This window comes from Solanum dulcamara, chromosome 12 (assembly GCF_947179165.1).
Source record: "Solanum dulcamara chromosome 12, daSolDulc1.2, whole genome shotgun sequence".
NCBI lineage: Eukaryota > Viridiplantae > Streptophyta > Magnoliopsida > Solanales > Solanaceae > Solanum > Solanum dulcamara.
The window spans coordinates 3360715-3379191 of record NC_077248.1 but is presented as its reverse complement, the minus strand read 5'-3'; the positions used below and the strand labels follow the sequence as shown (position 1 = coordinate 3379191).

Sequence of the window (18477 nt, the reverse complement as noted above, 5' to 3'; positions counted from 1 at the left end):
TTGTGTCAAGGACGCATTATACAACTAATCTTAGCTCAAATGATCTTTGCACATAATTGGAAAATAACCCATATGTTGATTTAACATATTTCGATCCGTTCAAATCTAACAAGTTACTTCTTTTTCAATTTCCCACGCAGTGTCCGAGGAACACTTTTTACCTGGACTATTTCAAAAAACAGAAAGGCTAAGCAGAACTCAGCCTAGTAACGTGGCGGGAAGACTAATAGAAACAAGACTTAGTTAAGACAGAAAGGGGCGGCAGCATGAGTTTAAACCTTCTCTCTTACATGACAATCCAATCAGGTATACAGCGACAGACAGACGGTAAGATAAACAGGACACAGATAAAAAGGAGCAGCAACTCAAAACCTTGAAAGCTCACAAGACCTCAACATTTTCAAAGAAAGCACTCCTCAGAAGATTCGAAAAGCATCTTAGTTTGTAAGCTCCATGATAGCAGAGACAATATCGCCATCTGCAGCCTTGAGAGCTTTGACAGCTTTGGGTCTGGAAACTCCTGCTTGAGTCATCACCAGCTCTATATCCTTTGGTTCTACGCCAGTCTCATCTACATCCTCATCATCCTGAGCCACAGTCGATGGTTCTGGCTTCGATATAACGTTGCTTAGATTAGGTGCCTTAAACTGCTCTGCAGCTTGAGACTGCAATTGTGAGCTCAAGTCCTCAATCTTTGCTTCACCAAATATGACATATGTGTCTGAATTTGGGCTCTTGAAAACATCTGGTTTTGAGATGACAAATAGTATCTGAATGAAATAAAAAAAAAAGGAATCAGAAGAAAGTTATTCACTACGAGGTAGGCAAATTAAATAGATTTAAAAAAGAAACAAAGGAAAAAGGGAAGTGAGCAAATAATGACGTCAACTTACATTTTTGCTCTTCTTGACAGTTACACGGCTGACACCTGGGATTGGCTTCATTCCTAGCTTTAGCATAGCTTTTCGACTCTTCTTCTCACTCCTGCTCTGCTTCGACCTGCCACTACCATCTCCAAGTTCTGCCCACAACAATAAGCATTTAAGTATTGCCACAATAATCAGGGAAGAAGCAACTCTCACGGCCTTGCTATGCATCTGGACAGAGACAAACATGCAGCACTCCAATGTAGACAAATGCAACATCAAGATTAAATCTTGATTCTCGAGAATCCTTTTTATAAACTACAGGAATCCTTTCAGGCAACCACGATGACTTGTGTTAGTTTCTGTTTTCTGATACATTCTCTTTTATATAGGTTTAGCTTGACCATATTTTTGCGGTGGACATTTGGTACAGGGAGACAGGCACCCCGTTGGGGCCAATCTTCTGATACATATTCACCCTTTTAGGTTGGTTATTTCAATCCTCTGAAATTAGAACTTATGATCCGACACCAGTGTTTATTTAATAAGATTTAAAACTTATGAATTATCAAATATGTAAATAACATATATCAAATCACATCACACCTAAAATGGATTTTATTGATATTTGTTACAAAGTACGTAGCTTTGAAATGTTGCACGACTATATCTGAGGAAAAATAACACTTAGTATGAAAAGGTATGAACTTCAACTCACTTGTATCCAAAATATGGGGGATTAGGAGGCTATCAGTTAAGTTCACAAAATCTCGGAAAGATATTCACAGTGAAACAAACCTTTCGATTATCAACTGAATTGGAAGGCAATAATATCAGGTTGTATCTCAAAATATTATCTATTGTTAGGGATAGACAAATTATTTCATGTCTGCTGATTGGAATGAAAAGGTTCAATGTATTTGTTGTCCTAGACAAGATGCCGTGTCCATCTGACATAATCTAAATCAATGCCTGACAGGAACTAATCAGGAAGAGTTAAACTAAAAGGACCATGAATAATTCACAGAACTTTTATTTGATAAATAAATGTACTTAACTTAGCTTACAAGAGATTAGAACAAAAACAAGCTCTAGAAACCAAACTAAGAGAAAAATAAAAAACACGGAATACATAGGTGGTAACTATAAATCAATGTGATAAACAATTGCAAACATCAACACTACCTCTATTGCATTTCATATGAGACACTTCCCAGATAGGGAATAAACTAAAACATTGACAAACTTGCAACAATACTTTTTGACAAAGACAAACTTACAAAAAAACTAATAAAGACTAATCAGTCTTAACAACTTAAAGTAGTATAGTTTGGTAAACAATTTACAGCCTTCCATGACCTAACCAATCAGACAAATTTTACAAACACTGAACGTAAGAGTTTCCTATTCCGGAAACAAATTATACGTAAAACCAACTTCTTAATCCCCGTGCCTACCGAAGTGTGTCTCACAAAATCAAGGAGGGAATACAAAAAATACTTGGAAGTAGAAAATGGCACTAAAATGCTTGTGCAGAATTTTATGCAAGAGCTGTGGCTAGCACTGATAAGTTGAACAATACCATTCTAATATGAACTGGCAGAATAATAACAAACCAAATCAGGACTCAGAATTGTCAATAATTGTTGTACACTTACCTTCAGCGTCATCATCATCTTTCTCATCGTCATCGTCGTCGTCGTCATCATCTTCATCCTCGATGATTGGTTCCTCAGACTACAAGAGAAGTGAGTAAAAACTATATAAGCTTACACAAGGATCAAAATAACTGGTTCTCTCTTCGGAGAAGCTGCTTTTGTGACAAACATTGAGAATACATTTGTTGATAACTTTTAGCATCCACACGTGGACCAAAGAAGCTTAATTTTGTCCATTTTCCTTCTATCTTTACACTTCTGTTCATAAATTTTACCTATTTATTGTGTTAGTAACCTCAAAAGATTCAAACTTCCATTTTGTTGATAACGAAGATTCTAACTTTCACTGAAGAACACCATTTAGTGTCTCCATGGTAGACAGACAAAGTAGTAGTTGTTTTCCAAATCTTCAATACTTTTCCCATGTCTGAAAACTAAATAGCCTCCCAATGCAATTGTAAGTTGTAATACCCATAAAGCTAGTTCAATATACCAATACATAACAAAACAGCTAATCCCAGCTCCAAACAAATTGGGGTCGGCCTGTGTAAGCTTAATCACATTGCCGGTTCCAACCCAGAAAAAGGAGTATGCTGGCAGCTATGTTGAAAAAATGGCGTTCAATCTTTCGACTGGAAAGACCATCCAAAATGTTGAGAGAAAATCAGGGAATCACTAATCTTTTTACATATCTTTATATTTTTCAAGTTGCAAACAGACAATTGCCTAGCCAATTGCAACCAGAACACTCGGAAACATCTGAACAAGCTCAAACTTTTACTAGAAAAATATGGACAACAACAAACCCAGTGTATCCACAAGTGGAGTGTGGGGCTTGGAAGGTAGAGTGGCTACTTTCGATAATCACCCAGCTCAAGAAAAAAAAATTAACGGGAGTGAAGAAGCCGTGACAAAAAATACTAAGGAAAGCATGACAAAACATTCTTAGAAGGAACACAGCAACTACAACAAACTTACACAGTAACCGGGTTACAATAAAAAGTAACAGAAATTGAATAAACCCTAAACTACAAAAGTAATACTAATATCAACCATTTAGGTATATTGCAGATCTTTGCTAATATTAACTTGCCAATTCGCTTGTCACTTAACCTAGACAGTGGCAACACAACCATTCAGAATAACAACAACATATCAAGTGTAATAGCACAAGTGAGGTCTGGCCAGGGTAAATTGTACACATACCTTATCCCTAACTCGTAGACCCTCAGCTCAAACCATTTGGCGTAAAAAATGCAATATTACAAAACACGAGATAAATCTCAAGCAATAAGCGAATCTTCCAAACTAATAATCAAACAATTATCTCAAGTTTAACAAAAAACGATCATTAAAAACACGAAAATAGTCTAACTAACAATAAGATCAACAGAAAAAAGATATAAAAAACAAAACTTTGCGTCTACAACTCTAGTATATGTACATGAGGAGGGAGAAAAGGAAGATTACTTCTAGCTTCTGTTGTTCGAAATGAGCGGCTAGGAGCTCTTCTTGAGATTGAGCAGTCATGGCTGAGAGAATTTTTGTGAGAAACGGAGGAATTTGGTTTTGGGGGAAAAGAGAGTTGTAAAACCCTAAACGGCGAGAAGCAGCCTTTTTACTTTGAGATCTGAACACCTAGCCCAACCATTTGCCAATCCACTGACCCGACCCGACTTGGATTATATTTATGATCATAAACATGACTCTTAACTTGACTTCAGCTGACAACTATAAACTCTAAGGGCCTGTTTGGTTGATGTATAAGGGCAAAGTTATTCATGTATTAATTTTATACCATATTTCATTTTCATGTTTTAAATTTATATAATGCTTGGTTGGTATGTTTCCAAATATTGTATAAAAGTTATTCTTATATTGATTTCATACTATATTTGGTTGTATTTTTGTAATTTTACATAACTAATACTCAAATAACTTATGAAAAAATCTATGTATAATTTTATACAGGGTAGAAGGTGGAATAAGTTATAAGGGTATTAGTTATAAATAAATTAAAATATTAAATTACACATTTATCCTTATCAATGGTAATTTACTATTAAATCTTTCACCTCGATATTTTAATAGTGAAAAATTATTTACCAAGACCTTCAAAATAGATACAAGCTTACTGATATCATTGAAGATGCATAAATCATATTAGCAAAGATTAGGAAAATTAAACACCATTCTTGGTCTCCACAGAAATCTAGAAATTATTATTGCCAGTCAATTGGGTTTTTCATTATGAAATAACTACGAAACAACTAGAGTCCTACCCGGAATGGCTATTGTTTCAAGTTTTGTCGCCGGCAACGAGGAAGGAGACCCATTGGAGTACGGGCAACATCAACAATGCAAACATTTGTTCACATTAAAGCACAAATAATGAGCAATTATCAGAAAGCACAAATTGAAATATTTTTTTTCACGACATAGCAAATCAAAATCTAGAAAAATCAACACCAAAGAAATTACTAAACTCTGCATTACTAATACCTGCATAACCTAACAAGCAACTAAATGGCCCCTAACTTTACTAATGCACAGTAGACACTTTAACTATCAAAAACTTGAACAAATAGACACATTCGTCCAACGTGGCATCCTACATGATAATTTTATGTCCTATGTGGTGTATTACGTGTATTGCGCCACATATGACATGCGTGTCTACTTATGCACACCCAAAGTTGGAGGGCATAAATGTGAAAGAGACTAAATTAAAGGGCATATTTATGTATTATGCCTTTATGGTTTTAAAGTTTTTGACCGAAATGGTGAAGGGGTTGTTTGACCACAAATATATTTGAAAATTTTTTTAGAAAAACTTGATAACTAGTGTTTGGCCATATAACTTATTACTACTTGACAAATATATTTGGCAAACATATCAAATTTTCGTGTTCTAGAAATAAATAGAATTTGAGCCAAATTTTAGTGTTTGAATTTTTTTTAAAAAAAATAAAAATTAATCCCAAACTTTTTATATTATCTATTAATATCCATCTACAACCAACTCCATTAAAAAGAACAATTTATTTTTAATGGGTTATAATTTATCCTGAATCAATTATAAGTTTGAGTATGTGATTATTGTAATTCTCTTGCCCATATTGTTGTTTTATTTGTTGTTGATTGTTATCTATTATATTATAAAGTGGTTTTTTTAAGGGAACATGTTCATTATAAAATGATAATGTAAATTTATGAGTAATTTTAATATTTATTAGAACTTCTGAGTATAAGTCATATTTTTTTGAAAAAGTCAAATATTTCTCCCAAATTATATGGTCAAACACATGGTAAAACTTCGTCCAAAACTTCACTCAGAAATGAAATGACTTACCAAAAATACTTGAGAATTTGTGTCTAAATGCAAGCTTTAGAAATCGTTTGGTAAAGTGTATTAAGAAAAAACAATGCATGTATTAGTGTTGTCTATTGAGGTTGTTTGGTATGATGTATAAGAACAATGTTGAAGACGGTGTATTAGTAATATTGTTATTACATATGGTTGTAGTAGTTATGTTGAAATTATTTATTATACAATGTTTAGTTTGGTGTATAAAAAATAATATACATTGCATAATTTTTTTTAAAATATTTGTTTATAAAAATATCCTACATAATACGAAGAAAAAATATTTAGCTTGTAAAGGCTTGGCTGAGTGGTTGGGCGATGGGTCTTCCGTGTAGGAGACCTAGGATCAAATCTAGCCCTTGTCTGCTACCTTATCATGAGTTCATCGCATGAAATTTGTTTAGCGCTGTTTACACTATTGCACAGTGAACAGGTTACTGAAAATACTCACAACACTATATTATTTATTATATAGTGTTTGATTTTATTATATAGTGTTTGATTTGGTGTTATTATAATAACATGTATTGTATATTTTTTACAAAATATACCATATTTGATTTTTGAGAGGAAAGTGTATCTTTAATCATGCTAATGCATTCATTAGAACCTTTGCGTTACTAATACCGTGAATTTTTAAGTGTTAGTTATACACGGGGTCATTTGGTAGGGTGTATAAGAATAATGTTTAATAGAGTATATTAGTAATGCGTGTATTAGTTATGTTTGTATTAATGACGAAGATAAAATTTCTTATGCATTGTGTGATTTAGTATATTAAAGATAGCATACATTGCGTAATTTTTTAACAAGATGTTTTTTATAGAGAAATCCTTCATAAATATGGTGAAAAGGATTAAAGATAATAATAAGGGGCAATTGGATCTTTGACCATGACATGTATTAAAACTCATTGCATTATTAATACCATAAATTTTCATGTATTAATAATACACATCCAATACACAATAGAGTCCATAGCTAATTCAAGCATTATTTATACATACGTCGAAAAAGTGTATCAAATAAAACACTACTAATACACACATCTAATGTATGGATTGTTTTTTTCTAATACACTCTACCAACTGACCATTTACCACCAAATATAGTGTATAACAAATCAAACATTAATTATACATATGTTGAAAAAGTGTATCAAACAAAGTACTAGTAATACACAAAGCGAATGCATGCATTATTTTTTCTAAAGCACTCCATAGACATAGAAATTTTGTAGGATTTTACAAGATGAGTCTTATTTCAGTCAAAATTTCTTAGAGGCTACTCTATCCTAAACCCTAATTCATACTTATATAAAATATATTATATTCTTTAGAAAATACATCTCAAAAATTCCACAATTCATGAAATATTCACAAGGAGATCAAAATATGTCAAATTCTTTTTGATAATCAATTGCTTTAAGAAGATCGACAAATCCTTTAATGGAGATCAAATTCAAATCATCCTAGCTAGTTTGAGAAATACGCCACTAGCGGCTCTCGAATCACGGATTAGCAGAGAAGAATTAAGAAAATTACAAATTTGTACCCATATTCTTTTATCATTAAAACTATGTTTTTTTTATATTTTATCTGTAATTATAATTTATTTTCTACCACTTTAAGATTTGTTGCAAATACATTTTATCGAACGATCCCATATTATTAAAATTGTATACACATCAGTCATCACCTTCACAAAACTGAGATAAAGTTATATACATATCATCTTTTTAAATTATGTATAAATTTCTTTTTGTTGTTATAAGGTACACCTAAGGTGCAATACTAATCAAATTGATTAAGCATGAGATCATCGACAAAACTTAAGAAAAAGAAAAAGAAAAAAATTCATCTATATTTTAAATTTTATTCCGAATAAAACCTATTTAGAGCATATTATTAATGTTAATTCATTCATTCCAAATTAGTTTTAACATCTCGTTTGGATGGTTGCTACCTGTTGTTCACCGGATATATTATTATTATTATATTATATTATTAATTTAAATACAATATTTATTTTAATTATTACTTAAATCTTACTATATCATATTTTTTAATTTTTTTATTAAATAATAATGACATACTCAATAAAATCCTATAAAATAATAACAACATACTCAATAAAATACTATAAAATAGGATTTGGAGGCACCACATACCTGAGAGAAGTAGAAAAATTAGCAAATAAGAAAAGCAGTTGATCCAAATTTAAAAATAGAAGAAACAAATAAGTAGACACTTCTCGACGTCTGCCCCACTTTGTATCGCCATTTCCACCCCACTGCGCCACTGCTGCGGACCGCCATACTCTCTCCTCACGCTACACATAATTTCAGCACTTTTTGCTGGAATCAGTGAGGAGGAATTGAAAATTTCCAGGGTTTCGGTTTCGATTTTGATTTTTTCACGTACTTATTTGTGCACTGTGTGTTTGAAATATCTAGGGTTTACATTGTGCCCTAAGTTATCGTCGGCGTCGCATTTCTGAGAAAAAATGGCTGGAAAAAATGTGATCTCCGATGACGAAGGTTGATTTTTCATTGTTTTTTCCGATTTTTGTAGAAATGTGCTTCTTATTTTAGCTGTAAATGTTAGTAGTAGTTAAATGCATGTGTTTATAAAAAATAATAATTTTGTCTGCAGATGAAGTCGGAATGGAGGAAGAGGAGAGGGATGAAGAGCCTGTTGATGGGGACGGAGTGGATGAGCGGGAAGATGAGGATGAAGACGAAGAAGAAGAAGGTATTTGCCCTAATTTAATATGGTCGAATTTTTCATAACACATATGGTTATATGTATTTGCCGAGTGTATATTGGAAGCAACCTCTCTATCTAGGGGTGGGATAAGGTGCGGACACTTACCCTCCCTAGGCTCCACTTCGTGGGATTACACTGGGTATGTTGCTGTAGTATGGTTACATGTATTTGCTGAGCATCCATCGGAAACAACTGCTCTGTCTCAGGGCCCACTCGTAGAATTACACTGACTATGTTGTTGTTGTTGTATGATTATCTGTATTTGTTGTAATTGGGGTATTCTGGTGCTTGTATTTGGGCAGAAGGTCAGGATGAATATGAGAAAGATGGGTTTATAGTAGATGATGTAGATGAAGAAGAGGATGAGGATGAAGATGATAGAGCTGACAGTGATGATGAGAGGCAAAAGAAGAAGAAAAGGAAGAAAAGGTGAGTTCGTCTTTCTAGATATTGCGTAATAGCAACCGTGTATGGTTGCCTTATATATTGCTGTTTCAGGGAATCGGAGAGGAATTACGTGCTTGATGAAGATGATTATGAACTTCTACAGGAAAGTAATATTGCGGTGCCTCGTCCAAAACTTGTGAGTTGTGATTTTTGTTTACTGAATATAAACATGCAAGCAAACATATATATATGCATTTCATATGTAGGGTATTGATATTGTCAGTCAATGTTTTACACTTTCTGATTTTCACCCTGGTTGATTAGGAGAGCAAAAAGTTCAAGCGGCTAAAAAAAGCTCAGAGGGATATGGAGGATGAGGGTTCTGGTTTTTATGAGGAGGAGGAGTTTGACGAAACTGGGAGGCGAGGGCGTACAGCTGAGCAGAAGCTCGAGCGTAGCTTATTTGGTGATGATGACGGTAAACATCATTTTAATTGTCTTCTGTGTTGGGGTATTTCTCATGTTGTTAACTAAACTCCCCATGTTGTTAACTAAATTCCCCGCGATATTTCCAGGGCCACCACTTGAGGATATCGCCGAGGAGGAAGAAAGGCTGGAGGAAGAAGAGGATGCTGACATTGGTGAGGAAGATGAAATGGCCGACTTTATTGTTGATGAAGAAGAAGTTGATGAACATGGTGCTCCTATTCGGTATAGCATTTTAGATATATATTGCTGTAGGATTCATCTTGAAGTTTTACATAGCTTTCTAATTTATCTCACATTGAACCTTTGGCCCCGCAGAAGGAAGAAGGTGAACAAAAAGAAGTCCAGGCAGGCACCAGGAGTTTCTTCCTCTGCTCTCCAGGAAGCCCATGACATATTTGGTGATGTTGATGAACTTTTAATGCGTCGAAAACAAGATCGAGCAAAATCAGGCATGCACGATGAATCCGGTGAATGGAGTGAAAGGAGACTTGAAGATGAATTTGATCCTACTATTCTAGCTGAGAAGTATATGACTGAGAAGGATGAGCGCATTCGGAAAATAGATGTCCCTGAAAGAATGCAGGTGCAACACCGACGTTTTTCTTTCATTGGATTTTACATCCTAGTTTTCTCGTCTGGCGGGTTTTGTCGTTTTTCTTGTTTATTATGCTACTTTCTTAACAGTAGAGTCTCTTGTAAATTTCTTTATAGATATCTGAGGAAAGCACTGGTCCTGTGCCACCTGAAGTCATTTGTGTGGAGGAGAGTAACTGGATCTACAATCAGCTTGCTGATGGCGTTGTGCCTCTTTTTAAGAAGAAAGATGGCGTGAAAACTGATGAAGTGGCTGAGCTGCCAATAGATAAAGATGATATTATGAGATTTCTGGATTTGATGCACGTGCAGAAGTTTGATGTGAGTTCTAAACCTTAACTGGGATTTGATCTTATCTTCCTTATTTTTTGAACTTGGTAACTTTCTACGGTTTGATCTTATCTGTGCATGCAATTTGAAACTCTTCAAACTTTTCCTTTGTTATTAGGTCCCATTCATTGCCATGTACCGTAAGGAAGAATGCATGAGCCTATTAAAGGATCCAGAAGAGGTACCTTGTCAGAAAAAGGATCCAGAAGAGGATGAAGCTAGTGATGACGACGCCAATAATTCTGACGAAAAACCTGCAGTAAGATGGCATAAGGTGAGACTTGCTCTCAAAGTATTATGGATTGTCCCATGTTGAGAAACGTTGGGAATATGAAATGAATATTGAAAGAGATTATGCTGCAGGTGCTTTGGGCAATCCAAGATTTAGACAGAAAGTGGCTCCTCCTCCAGAAGCGGAAGTCTGCACTTGAGTTGTACTATAAAAAGCGCTTTCAAGAAGAGTCCCGTAGGGTGTATGATGAAACACGTCTAAAGTTGAATCAGCAGCTCTTTGAATCAATTACCAAATCACTCCAGGCGGCTGAGTCTGAAAGAGAGGTTGACGATGTTGACTCCAAATTTAACTTGCACTTCCCACCTGGAGAGGTTGGTGTGGATGAAGGACAATATAAGAGGCCAAAGAGGAAATCACAATACAGTATTTGCAGCAAAGCCGGCTTATGGGAAGTGGCAAGCAAGTTGGGATACAGCGCCGAGCAATTTGGTAGACATATGTCTCTGGAAAAGATGGTAAGTGCTCTCTTATATGTTTTGAATCTGCTGAATGTTGCATAAAATAAAATTGCTTTTTATGGTAACTATTGTCTTGATGGGGGAATCAGGGGAGGGGCACCATATTACTGATTGCACCTACACATTTTGAACTCATTTTTAGAACATCATTACTTCTGAACTCTCGGATTGCTTGTTGACATACAATTAAATGAGATGTGTTCAATTACGTAAGTACAAAATGATGACCTGGGATTATTTAAATATATGCATTGTCTCCTACAGAAATATGCATCCCATTTGTGAGAGGATGACTTGCTAACATGTCAAGGTTCAACCTTGTTAAGACCTTTAAATCACACAATGCTGAGAATTATATTTTCAGCACTCAAATATTCTCCAAATAGCTATGTTGTTCCCTTTGCTTTCTCGTTATTGTTGCTGTAGTTGGGTTTATTTCCTTGAAGTTCATCTCTTATAGTCTAATTTGCTGAGGGAGTTTTGGGTAACATTTTACTAGTTGGAACCAGGAAATCACTGTGAAGGCGTGAACTTTCTTGCAGGGAGATGAGCTGGAGGATGCTAGGGAACCACCAGAAGAGATGGCATCAAACTTCACCTGTGCAATGTTTGAAACACCACAAGCTGTGCTTAAAGGCGCTAGACACATGGTATGAGGACATTTATGTTCAACTTAGTTTGCAACGATTTCGTTGCCATGTGTGACTGTAATAGCTGACTCTTAGTGATCAATTTTAGGCAGCAGTAGAGATAAGCTGTGAACCAAGTGTCCGTAAAAATGTGCGTGTTACCTATATGGCCAACGCCGTAGTATCAACGAGTCCTACTCCTGATGGGAATGCGGTGATTGATTCCTTCCATCAATTTGCTGGGGTCAAGTGGTTACGGGATAAACCTCTCTCCGAATTTGGGGATGCACAGTGGCTTCTCATACAGAAGGCTGAAGAGGAGAAACTCCTTCAAGTTACTATCAAGCTGCCTGAAGTTCATCTTAACCAGCTGATAACTGAGTCGAGAGATCATTATCTCAGTGATGGCGTGAGTAAATCTGCTCAGTTATGGAACGAACAGAGAAAGTTAATACTTGAGGATGCAATTTTCAATTTTCTTCTGCCTTCAATGGAAAAGGAAGCAAGATCCTTGCTAACAAGTAAAGCAAAGAATTGGCTGCTGATGGAATATGGAAATGTTTTGTGGAATAAAGTGTCAGTTGGACCATATCAACGCAGAGAAAACGATCTTGGCTCTGATGAAGAGCCTGCACCCAGGGTTATGGCTTGCTGTTGGGGCCATGGAAAGCCAGCAACCACTTTTGTGATGTTAGATTCTTCGGGAGAGGTTTTGGATATCCTTTATGCTGGATCTCTCAGCCTTCGTGGCCAGAATGTTAATGATGAGCAGCGGAAGAAGAATGACCAGCAGAGACTGCTAAAATTCATGATGGACCACCAACCACATGTTGTGGTGCTGGGGGCTGTAAATCTGTCCTGTACACGGCTTAAGGAGGATATTTATGAGGTATGCAGCGATGACTTTTATTTGATTGGTAGCTAATATTAGGAATAAACTAGCATATTATGGTAAGATATGCAGTTCCTGTTTCAGGCATATTATAAGCTATCCTTTTATCAGCATAATTTCTTTACTGTGGTGGCTAAAGTATCTCTTGAATGCTTTTGTGATTCAGATTATTTTCAAGATGGTGGAGGATAATCCAAGAGATGTTGGTCATGAGATGGATAATCTGAACATAATATATGGAGACGAATCCCTTCCGCATCTCTATGAGAATTCCCGCATTTCCGCTGACCAGCTTCCTACACAGTCAGGTAATCACTCTCCTGTGAGCTTATATACAACTTTTAGGATTTAGCTGTACTTATTCACTCCAGGATTTTAGGTATTGTGAGGCGGGCTGTGGCATTGGGACGTTATCTTCAAAACCCATTAGCAATGGTAGCGACATTATGTGGACCAGGGAAGGAAATTGTATCTTGGAAGCTGAATACGTTAGAGAGCTTTCTCACACCAGATGAGAAGTACGACGTTGTTGAACAGATTATGGTGGATATAACTAACCAGGTGGGTGTTGATCTTAATTTGGCTATAAGTCATGAATGGTTATTTGCCCCACTGCAATTTATTTCGGGGCTAGGTCCCAGAAAGGCAGCATCTCTTCAAAGATCCCTGGTTAGACAACAGACAATATTCACAAGGAAGGATCTCTTAACTGAACATCATCTTGGCAAAAAGGTATTTGTCAATGCAGTTGGCTTCTTGCGAGTACGGCGCAGTGGATACACCGCAAATAGCAATACATATATTGATTTGTTGGATGATACAAGGATCCACCCAGAATCCTATAGTCTTGCACAAGAGTTGGCAAAAGATATTTATCTTAAAGACATGGGTGAAGAAGATAATGATGACGATGAAGTGCTTGAAATGGCAATAGAGCATGTTAAAGAGAAGCCACATCTGATGAGGTCGGTTAAAACTTATCAATATGCTAAATCGAAGAAACGTATAAATAAAAGGGAAACACTTAAAGGTATAAAGTTGGAGCTGATACAAGGGTTTCAAGATTGGCGGAGACAGTATGTGGAGCCAAGCCAGGATGAAGAGTTCTATATGATTTCTGGTGAGTCTGAGGAGACTCTTTCCGACGGAAGAATTGTGCAGGCAACAGTTCGTCGGGTTCAAACACAGAAAGCTATCTGTGCTCTCGAGTGTGGATTGACTGGCATTCTTACCAAGGAAGATTCTTCAGATGATTGGAGAGATGTCAATGATTTGACAGAAAAAATGCGTGAAGGTGATATCTTAACTTGCAGAATCAAGTCAATCCAAAAAAATAGGTACCAGGTTTTCCTGAGTTGTAAAGAGAATGATATGAGAAATAATAGGTATCTGAATAATCAGAACTTGGATCCATATTACCATGAAGATCGCAGTAGTTTACAGACTGAAAAGGAAAAAGCTCGTAAAGAAAAGGAGCTTGCAAAGAAGCATTTCAAGCCAAGGATGATAGTTCATCCCCGATTCAAAAATATAACAGCTGATGAAGCTATGGAGGTATGTTGTATCTTCATGATATTGTGTGTAAATTTGGTGCATAGTTCTTATGATGTGACATTGCAATAACAAGAACTAAGCGTCTTTAGTGATTCTAGCATTTGATGCCTAAGCTTATTTGAAACTCTCTTCATATGTTGCAGTTCCTCTCTGACAAGGAACCGGGTGAAAGTATTGTACGTCCCAGCTCACGTGGACCATCATATTTGACTTTAACTCTCAAAGTGTATGATGGAGTTTATGCTCACAAGGATATTGTGGAAGGTGGAAAGGAACATAAGGATATAACAAGCTTGCTGCGTATCGGGAAAACACTGAAAATAGGAGAGGATACTTTTGAAGATTTAGATGAGGTACTTTGCTTGTCTGTCCAGTTATTTTATATTAATGAGAGTTGTTCCTGATCTAGTTTTTGGCATCTCTTTCCTTTGGTTTTGTGGGAGGGAGGATTTCAGAGAATAGGGAACATATGTTTCCTGTTGTCAATATGAATTTAGAGATCAACAATCTTCATAGGTCATCCAACCGATGAAAAGAGTTGAATAGGCACCCAAGTGTGTGGCCGAGTGGTCAATGAAGCAGGTTTGAGAACCATGAAGTCTCATGTTCAAATCCCAACAAAGACAAAAAAATACTAGGTGATTCATCCCATATGTCTTAGCCTTGGTAGACAAAGTTACCTACATGGTATCAATTGCTTGTTGTTGGTGGGAGGTGACAAGTATCCCGTGGAATTAGTTGAGGTGTGCGCAAGCTACCCTGGACACCACGGCTATAAAAAAAGAGTTGAATAAAGCTAAAATAAATAAACATAGAAGTCTGATGACTTGTTTGGATGGTTGTTACATATCCTTTCATAATGCTTCATATTGTATTGTATTGATAGTATTGTACTTAACTATATTATTTTGATAAATTCGTTTTGATAGATTTTATTGTTTTTCATTGTTTCAAATGTCACTCATCAACAATCTGAAGAATGCTTACAATATTACAAGAAAAAGTAGGATAGTGGGGTCGTAAGGGTTAAATAGGATTGTTAAATGATAAGTAAAAGCAAGATGAGAGAGAAAAAGGTAACTACGTGGTCACACCAAATCAGTTATAAATAAAATGACACTTTTTATTGTTACGTGACAACAGATCTGACGATACGATACAATAAAATTTAAGTATCAATCAAAACACATATTGTATGTAAATTAACATTACGATATGATACAATATGTGACGATTATCCAAACAAGCTGTAAGATGATGGTTGGTGCTCTCTGAAAGTATAGAACTAGAACTTGGGCACCAATGCAGTCAGTTTGCTTTGCATTAATGTCATTGTAGAGAGGAAAAAAAAATATTGCTCAAATGGTGGGCAAATAAATTGGGCAGGGCAGGTAAATTTGATGACTAAAGGACCTGGATTTGCTTGACCTTTTTCCTAATTATAGTTAAAAGCTGACTGGGTAAGTTGATTATAATTGATATATTTTTTTTAATTTTCAAATGAAGTTAATTTTGTTGTCTCTTCTCAGTGAATGCTTTTAAGTATTAATTGCTCCAAATACTTGCCATCAAAAAATATTAATTGTTCCCAAGCATTTTGTTTGTTGGCATTTAGTTGAGGATGGCTCTCTATGATATGTTATCTTTGGTTGATTGAACCTAGAAACTTCATGGGGGTTTATTTTACATTTTGTGGTCCTTGGCAAATTTTCATGGGGTACTTGTTTGATTACTTTCATTTCCCCTTGAGGTACAATACATTTTTGGGTATTTTCTTTTTTAGTTTCTTGGAAACACTAACAATCTCGTTGGTTTTATGCTGTTTTTATTCAGGTAATGGATCGGTATGTTGATCCATTAGTAGCTCATTTGAAGGCAATGCTAAATTACCGTAAGTTTAAGACGGGAACAAAGGCAGAAGTTGATGAGCTTTTGAAAATTGAGAAATCTGAGTACCCTATGAGGATTGTCTATAGCTTTGGTATTTCTCATGAACACCCTGGGACGTTTATTTTGACTTATATACGGAGTTCCAACCCACACCATGAGTATGTTGGTTTGTACCCGAAAGGATTTAAATTCCGCAAGAGGATGTTTGAAGAAATTGATCGCCTTGTGGCATATTTTCAAAGGCATATTGATGATCCCCACGACTCCGGACCATCAATACGATCAGTTGCAGCAATGGTGCCTATGCGCAGCCCTGCAAGTGGGGGCTCCTCAGGATTCGGTGGCGGGTGGAGTGGTTCATCCAATGATAGTGGTCGAAGAGGTGGTCAGTCTGGGGACAGAGATAGGTCTTCTGGTTCAGGTTCTAGACCAGGTAAAAGCTGTCCCTCCGCACTCTCCCCCTTCCTCTCTCCTCTTAGTTGCATGATGAAAGGTTGCTCTTCAATCTTCATCATGTTCGGAAAGCGCTAAACCAACTTTAATGGGTTATCTAAGTGGTGACTTTCCTAGATACTCTTTTTTCCAACATAAATTGGAGTGGATTTGCAGCTAGGAGGAGTTGCCCTTATTTTACTTGCCTCCTTCCAGCATCTACTGACCCGTATCTTCAAGTTGCGGCGGTGTGCAATTCTGCTCTCCTTTTCCCTAAAAAGTGTTACTGGGAGTGGGTTGTGGTGGTCTCTCTTGCGGACGAGCATTGTCTCAACTGCTTTCCCTACTTCGTGGGCATGGTATTTGACTTTTCCCCCTAAAAACTCAGCGTAAGTTGGTCCCTCAATGGCTCAACTGAGATCAGGTTGAGATAGCATCTGTTGTGACTTTTATTTGCCCTAAAAGAGATTGAGGAAGCCTTCTTGAGGCTGAGAGAACATTAGTGTGTATCCTACTGTGTACATCTAGAATATGTTTCATTTCATAGGAAGTCATTCTACTGTTGCTCCTTTATACATACAGTTCTTAATATCAAGGTTGATAAAAGGGGAGAAAGACACAATACTGATTGCTAATGGGCACTTTTGGTTATGCAGGTAGAAATGACTACAGAAATCGAAGCAATCAGGATGATCAAAGTGGATTGCCACCAAAGCCCTACGGTGGTGGGGGTCGTGGCCGTGGTCGGGGTCGGGGACGTGGTAGAGGAAATAATGATAATGAAGGACAAGATTCAGATTATGGCTCTCAAAAGTGGAGTTCTAAGGAAGGGGGAGGAGGAGGTTGGGGTGAAGGCCAAAATTCACCTGCCAGAGAGACTTGGGGTGGTGGTGGTGGTGGTGGAGGAAGTGGTGCTGGAGGTGGTTGGGGTGCTAGTCCTAGTGGTGGTGGTAGTTGGGGAGGCAGCGGCGGCGGTGACAGCTGGGGGAAGGACACCGGTGGTCAGTCCGAGGATTCTGGCTGGGGTGGTGGTAAAAAGTCGGGTGGCAGCAGCGGTGGGTGGTGATCCTATCTATGATCAAAGCTATTGTAGTCCTTTTGGATGTACGACCAATCTTGACTTGTTTTCTTTCACAAGCATAGATAGTTCTCCAGGTTTCAAATTTGCGTCCTTTACAAACTATGAATCTATTCCCTCTCTATAAATGTTTTATCTATTAACATGCACTTCTTTACCATAGAACCTTCCCCTCCCCGTGCATACCGGGAGCTTAGTGCATTGGGTTGTTTATGTTTGACTCACACATGTTCTGATTGAAAATGTGCGAGTTTGATTTTCAACCACAATAGGACAATCTTGGGCTAATATTTCTGGTTACCCTTCCCATCATCTTATCGTTCACCCACCTAACTTCTACCATTTGTTCCCTAAGTTTCTTGTATACTAAAATGCTTTCTCCATTCCTACTCCAACTCCCCGAGAACCGTAACTTAAACCCCTCTACCTCTCTAGCCTATTGCACAGAGACTAAATTAATAATCCTCTTAATTTCAAAGTCGAGAGAGATATTTTCATGATCCAAACAAAAGAATATTTTTGAGTGAGAATAAAATATAAAAAATAAAAGAAGGCATATAGAAGAAGTTTAGTTGAAAATAACACTTGGGCATCACATGCGGAAAAATTGAATTTGGTCACGGGTGCGTGAAGTGTACCCCACGACACTATGGAACGTTTGTGCCCGTGATTGGCTCATTGTTATTTATTGCATGCCTCTAAAACGAGAGTTTTTTGTGAACCAAAAAAAGTAGTTGTCACCATCATATTTTATAGTATATGTACATTATTCACATATCTTGTTTTTCAT

At 36.7% G+C, this 18477-nt stretch overlaps 2 protein-coding genes across 3 annotated transcripts; one reads left to right on the top strand and one right to left on the bottom strand.

Annotated features, from left to right (window-relative positions):
- Positions 1–224: 224 nt before the first annotated feature.
- Positions 225–4139, bottom strand: LOC129875996 (nascent polypeptide-associated complex subunit alpha-like protein 1). Its single transcript, XM_055951272.1, has 4 exons — positions 3995–4139; positions 2525–2603; positions 894–1021; positions 225–770 (listed from the first exon to the last, which is right to left on the bottom strand). The coding sequence occupies exons 1-4, from the start codon at positions 4052–4054 to the stop codon at positions 438–440; spliced, it is 600 nt and encodes a 199-aa protein (XP_055807247.1). The 5' UTR covers positions 4055–4139; the 3' UTR covers positions 225–437.
- Positions 4140–8076: 3937 nt separating this feature from the next.
- LOC129877158 (transcription elongation factor SPT6 homolog) lies at positions 8077–17836 on the top strand. Of its 2 annotated transcripts, none has more exons than XM_055952643.1 (17): positions 8077–8430; positions 8546–8644; positions 8965–9088; positions 9158–9242; positions 9371–9524; positions 9622–9757; positions 9851–10118; positions 10247–10450; positions 10578–10733; positions 10823–11209; positions 11755–11862; positions 11951–12730; positions 12900–13041; positions 13113–14287; positions 14431–14640; positions 16121–16610; positions 17266–17836. In XM_055952643.1, exons 1-17 carry the CDS (start codon positions 8397–8399, stop codon positions 17673–17675), a joined length of 4962 nt encoding a protein of 1653 aa, XP_055808618.1. In that variant the 5' UTR covers positions 8077–8396; the 3' UTR covers positions 17676–17836. The 2 variants fall into 2 exon arrangements, with proteins under 2 accessions (XP_055808618.1, XP_055808617.1); XM_055952642.1 differs by having other exon boundaries at positions 8962–9088.
- The last annotated feature ends 641 nt before the right edge of the window (positions 17837–18477 follow it).

Excerpts from the sequence above, each read along its gene's own strand:
- LOC129875996 (XM_055951272.1), bottom strand. The coding sequence starts at position 4,054 with ATGACTGCTCAATCTCAAGAAGAGCTCCTAGCCGCTCATTTCGAACAA. Across the intron at positions 1,022-2,524 it reads AGATGATGATGACGCTGAAG|AACTTGGAGATGGTAGTGGC; the intron begins GTAAGTGTACAA and ends TGTTGTGGGCAG. Across the intron at positions 771-893 it reads CTGTCAAGAAGAGCAAAAAT|ATACTATTTGTCATCTCAAA; the intron begins GTAAGTTGACGT and ends TATTTCATTCAG.
- LOC129877158 (XM_055952642.1), top strand. The coding sequence starts at position 8,397 with ATGGCTGGAAAAAATGTGATCTCCGATGACGAAG. Across the intron at positions 9,243-9,370 it reads CGGTGCCTCGTCCAAAACTT|GAGAGCAAAAAGTTCAAGCG; the intron begins GTGAGTTGTGAT and ends CTGGTTGATTAG. Across the intron at positions 12,731-12,899 it reads TTAAGGAGGATATTTATGAG|ATTATTTTCAAGATGGTGGA; the intron begins GTATGCAGCGAT and ends TTTGTGATTCAG.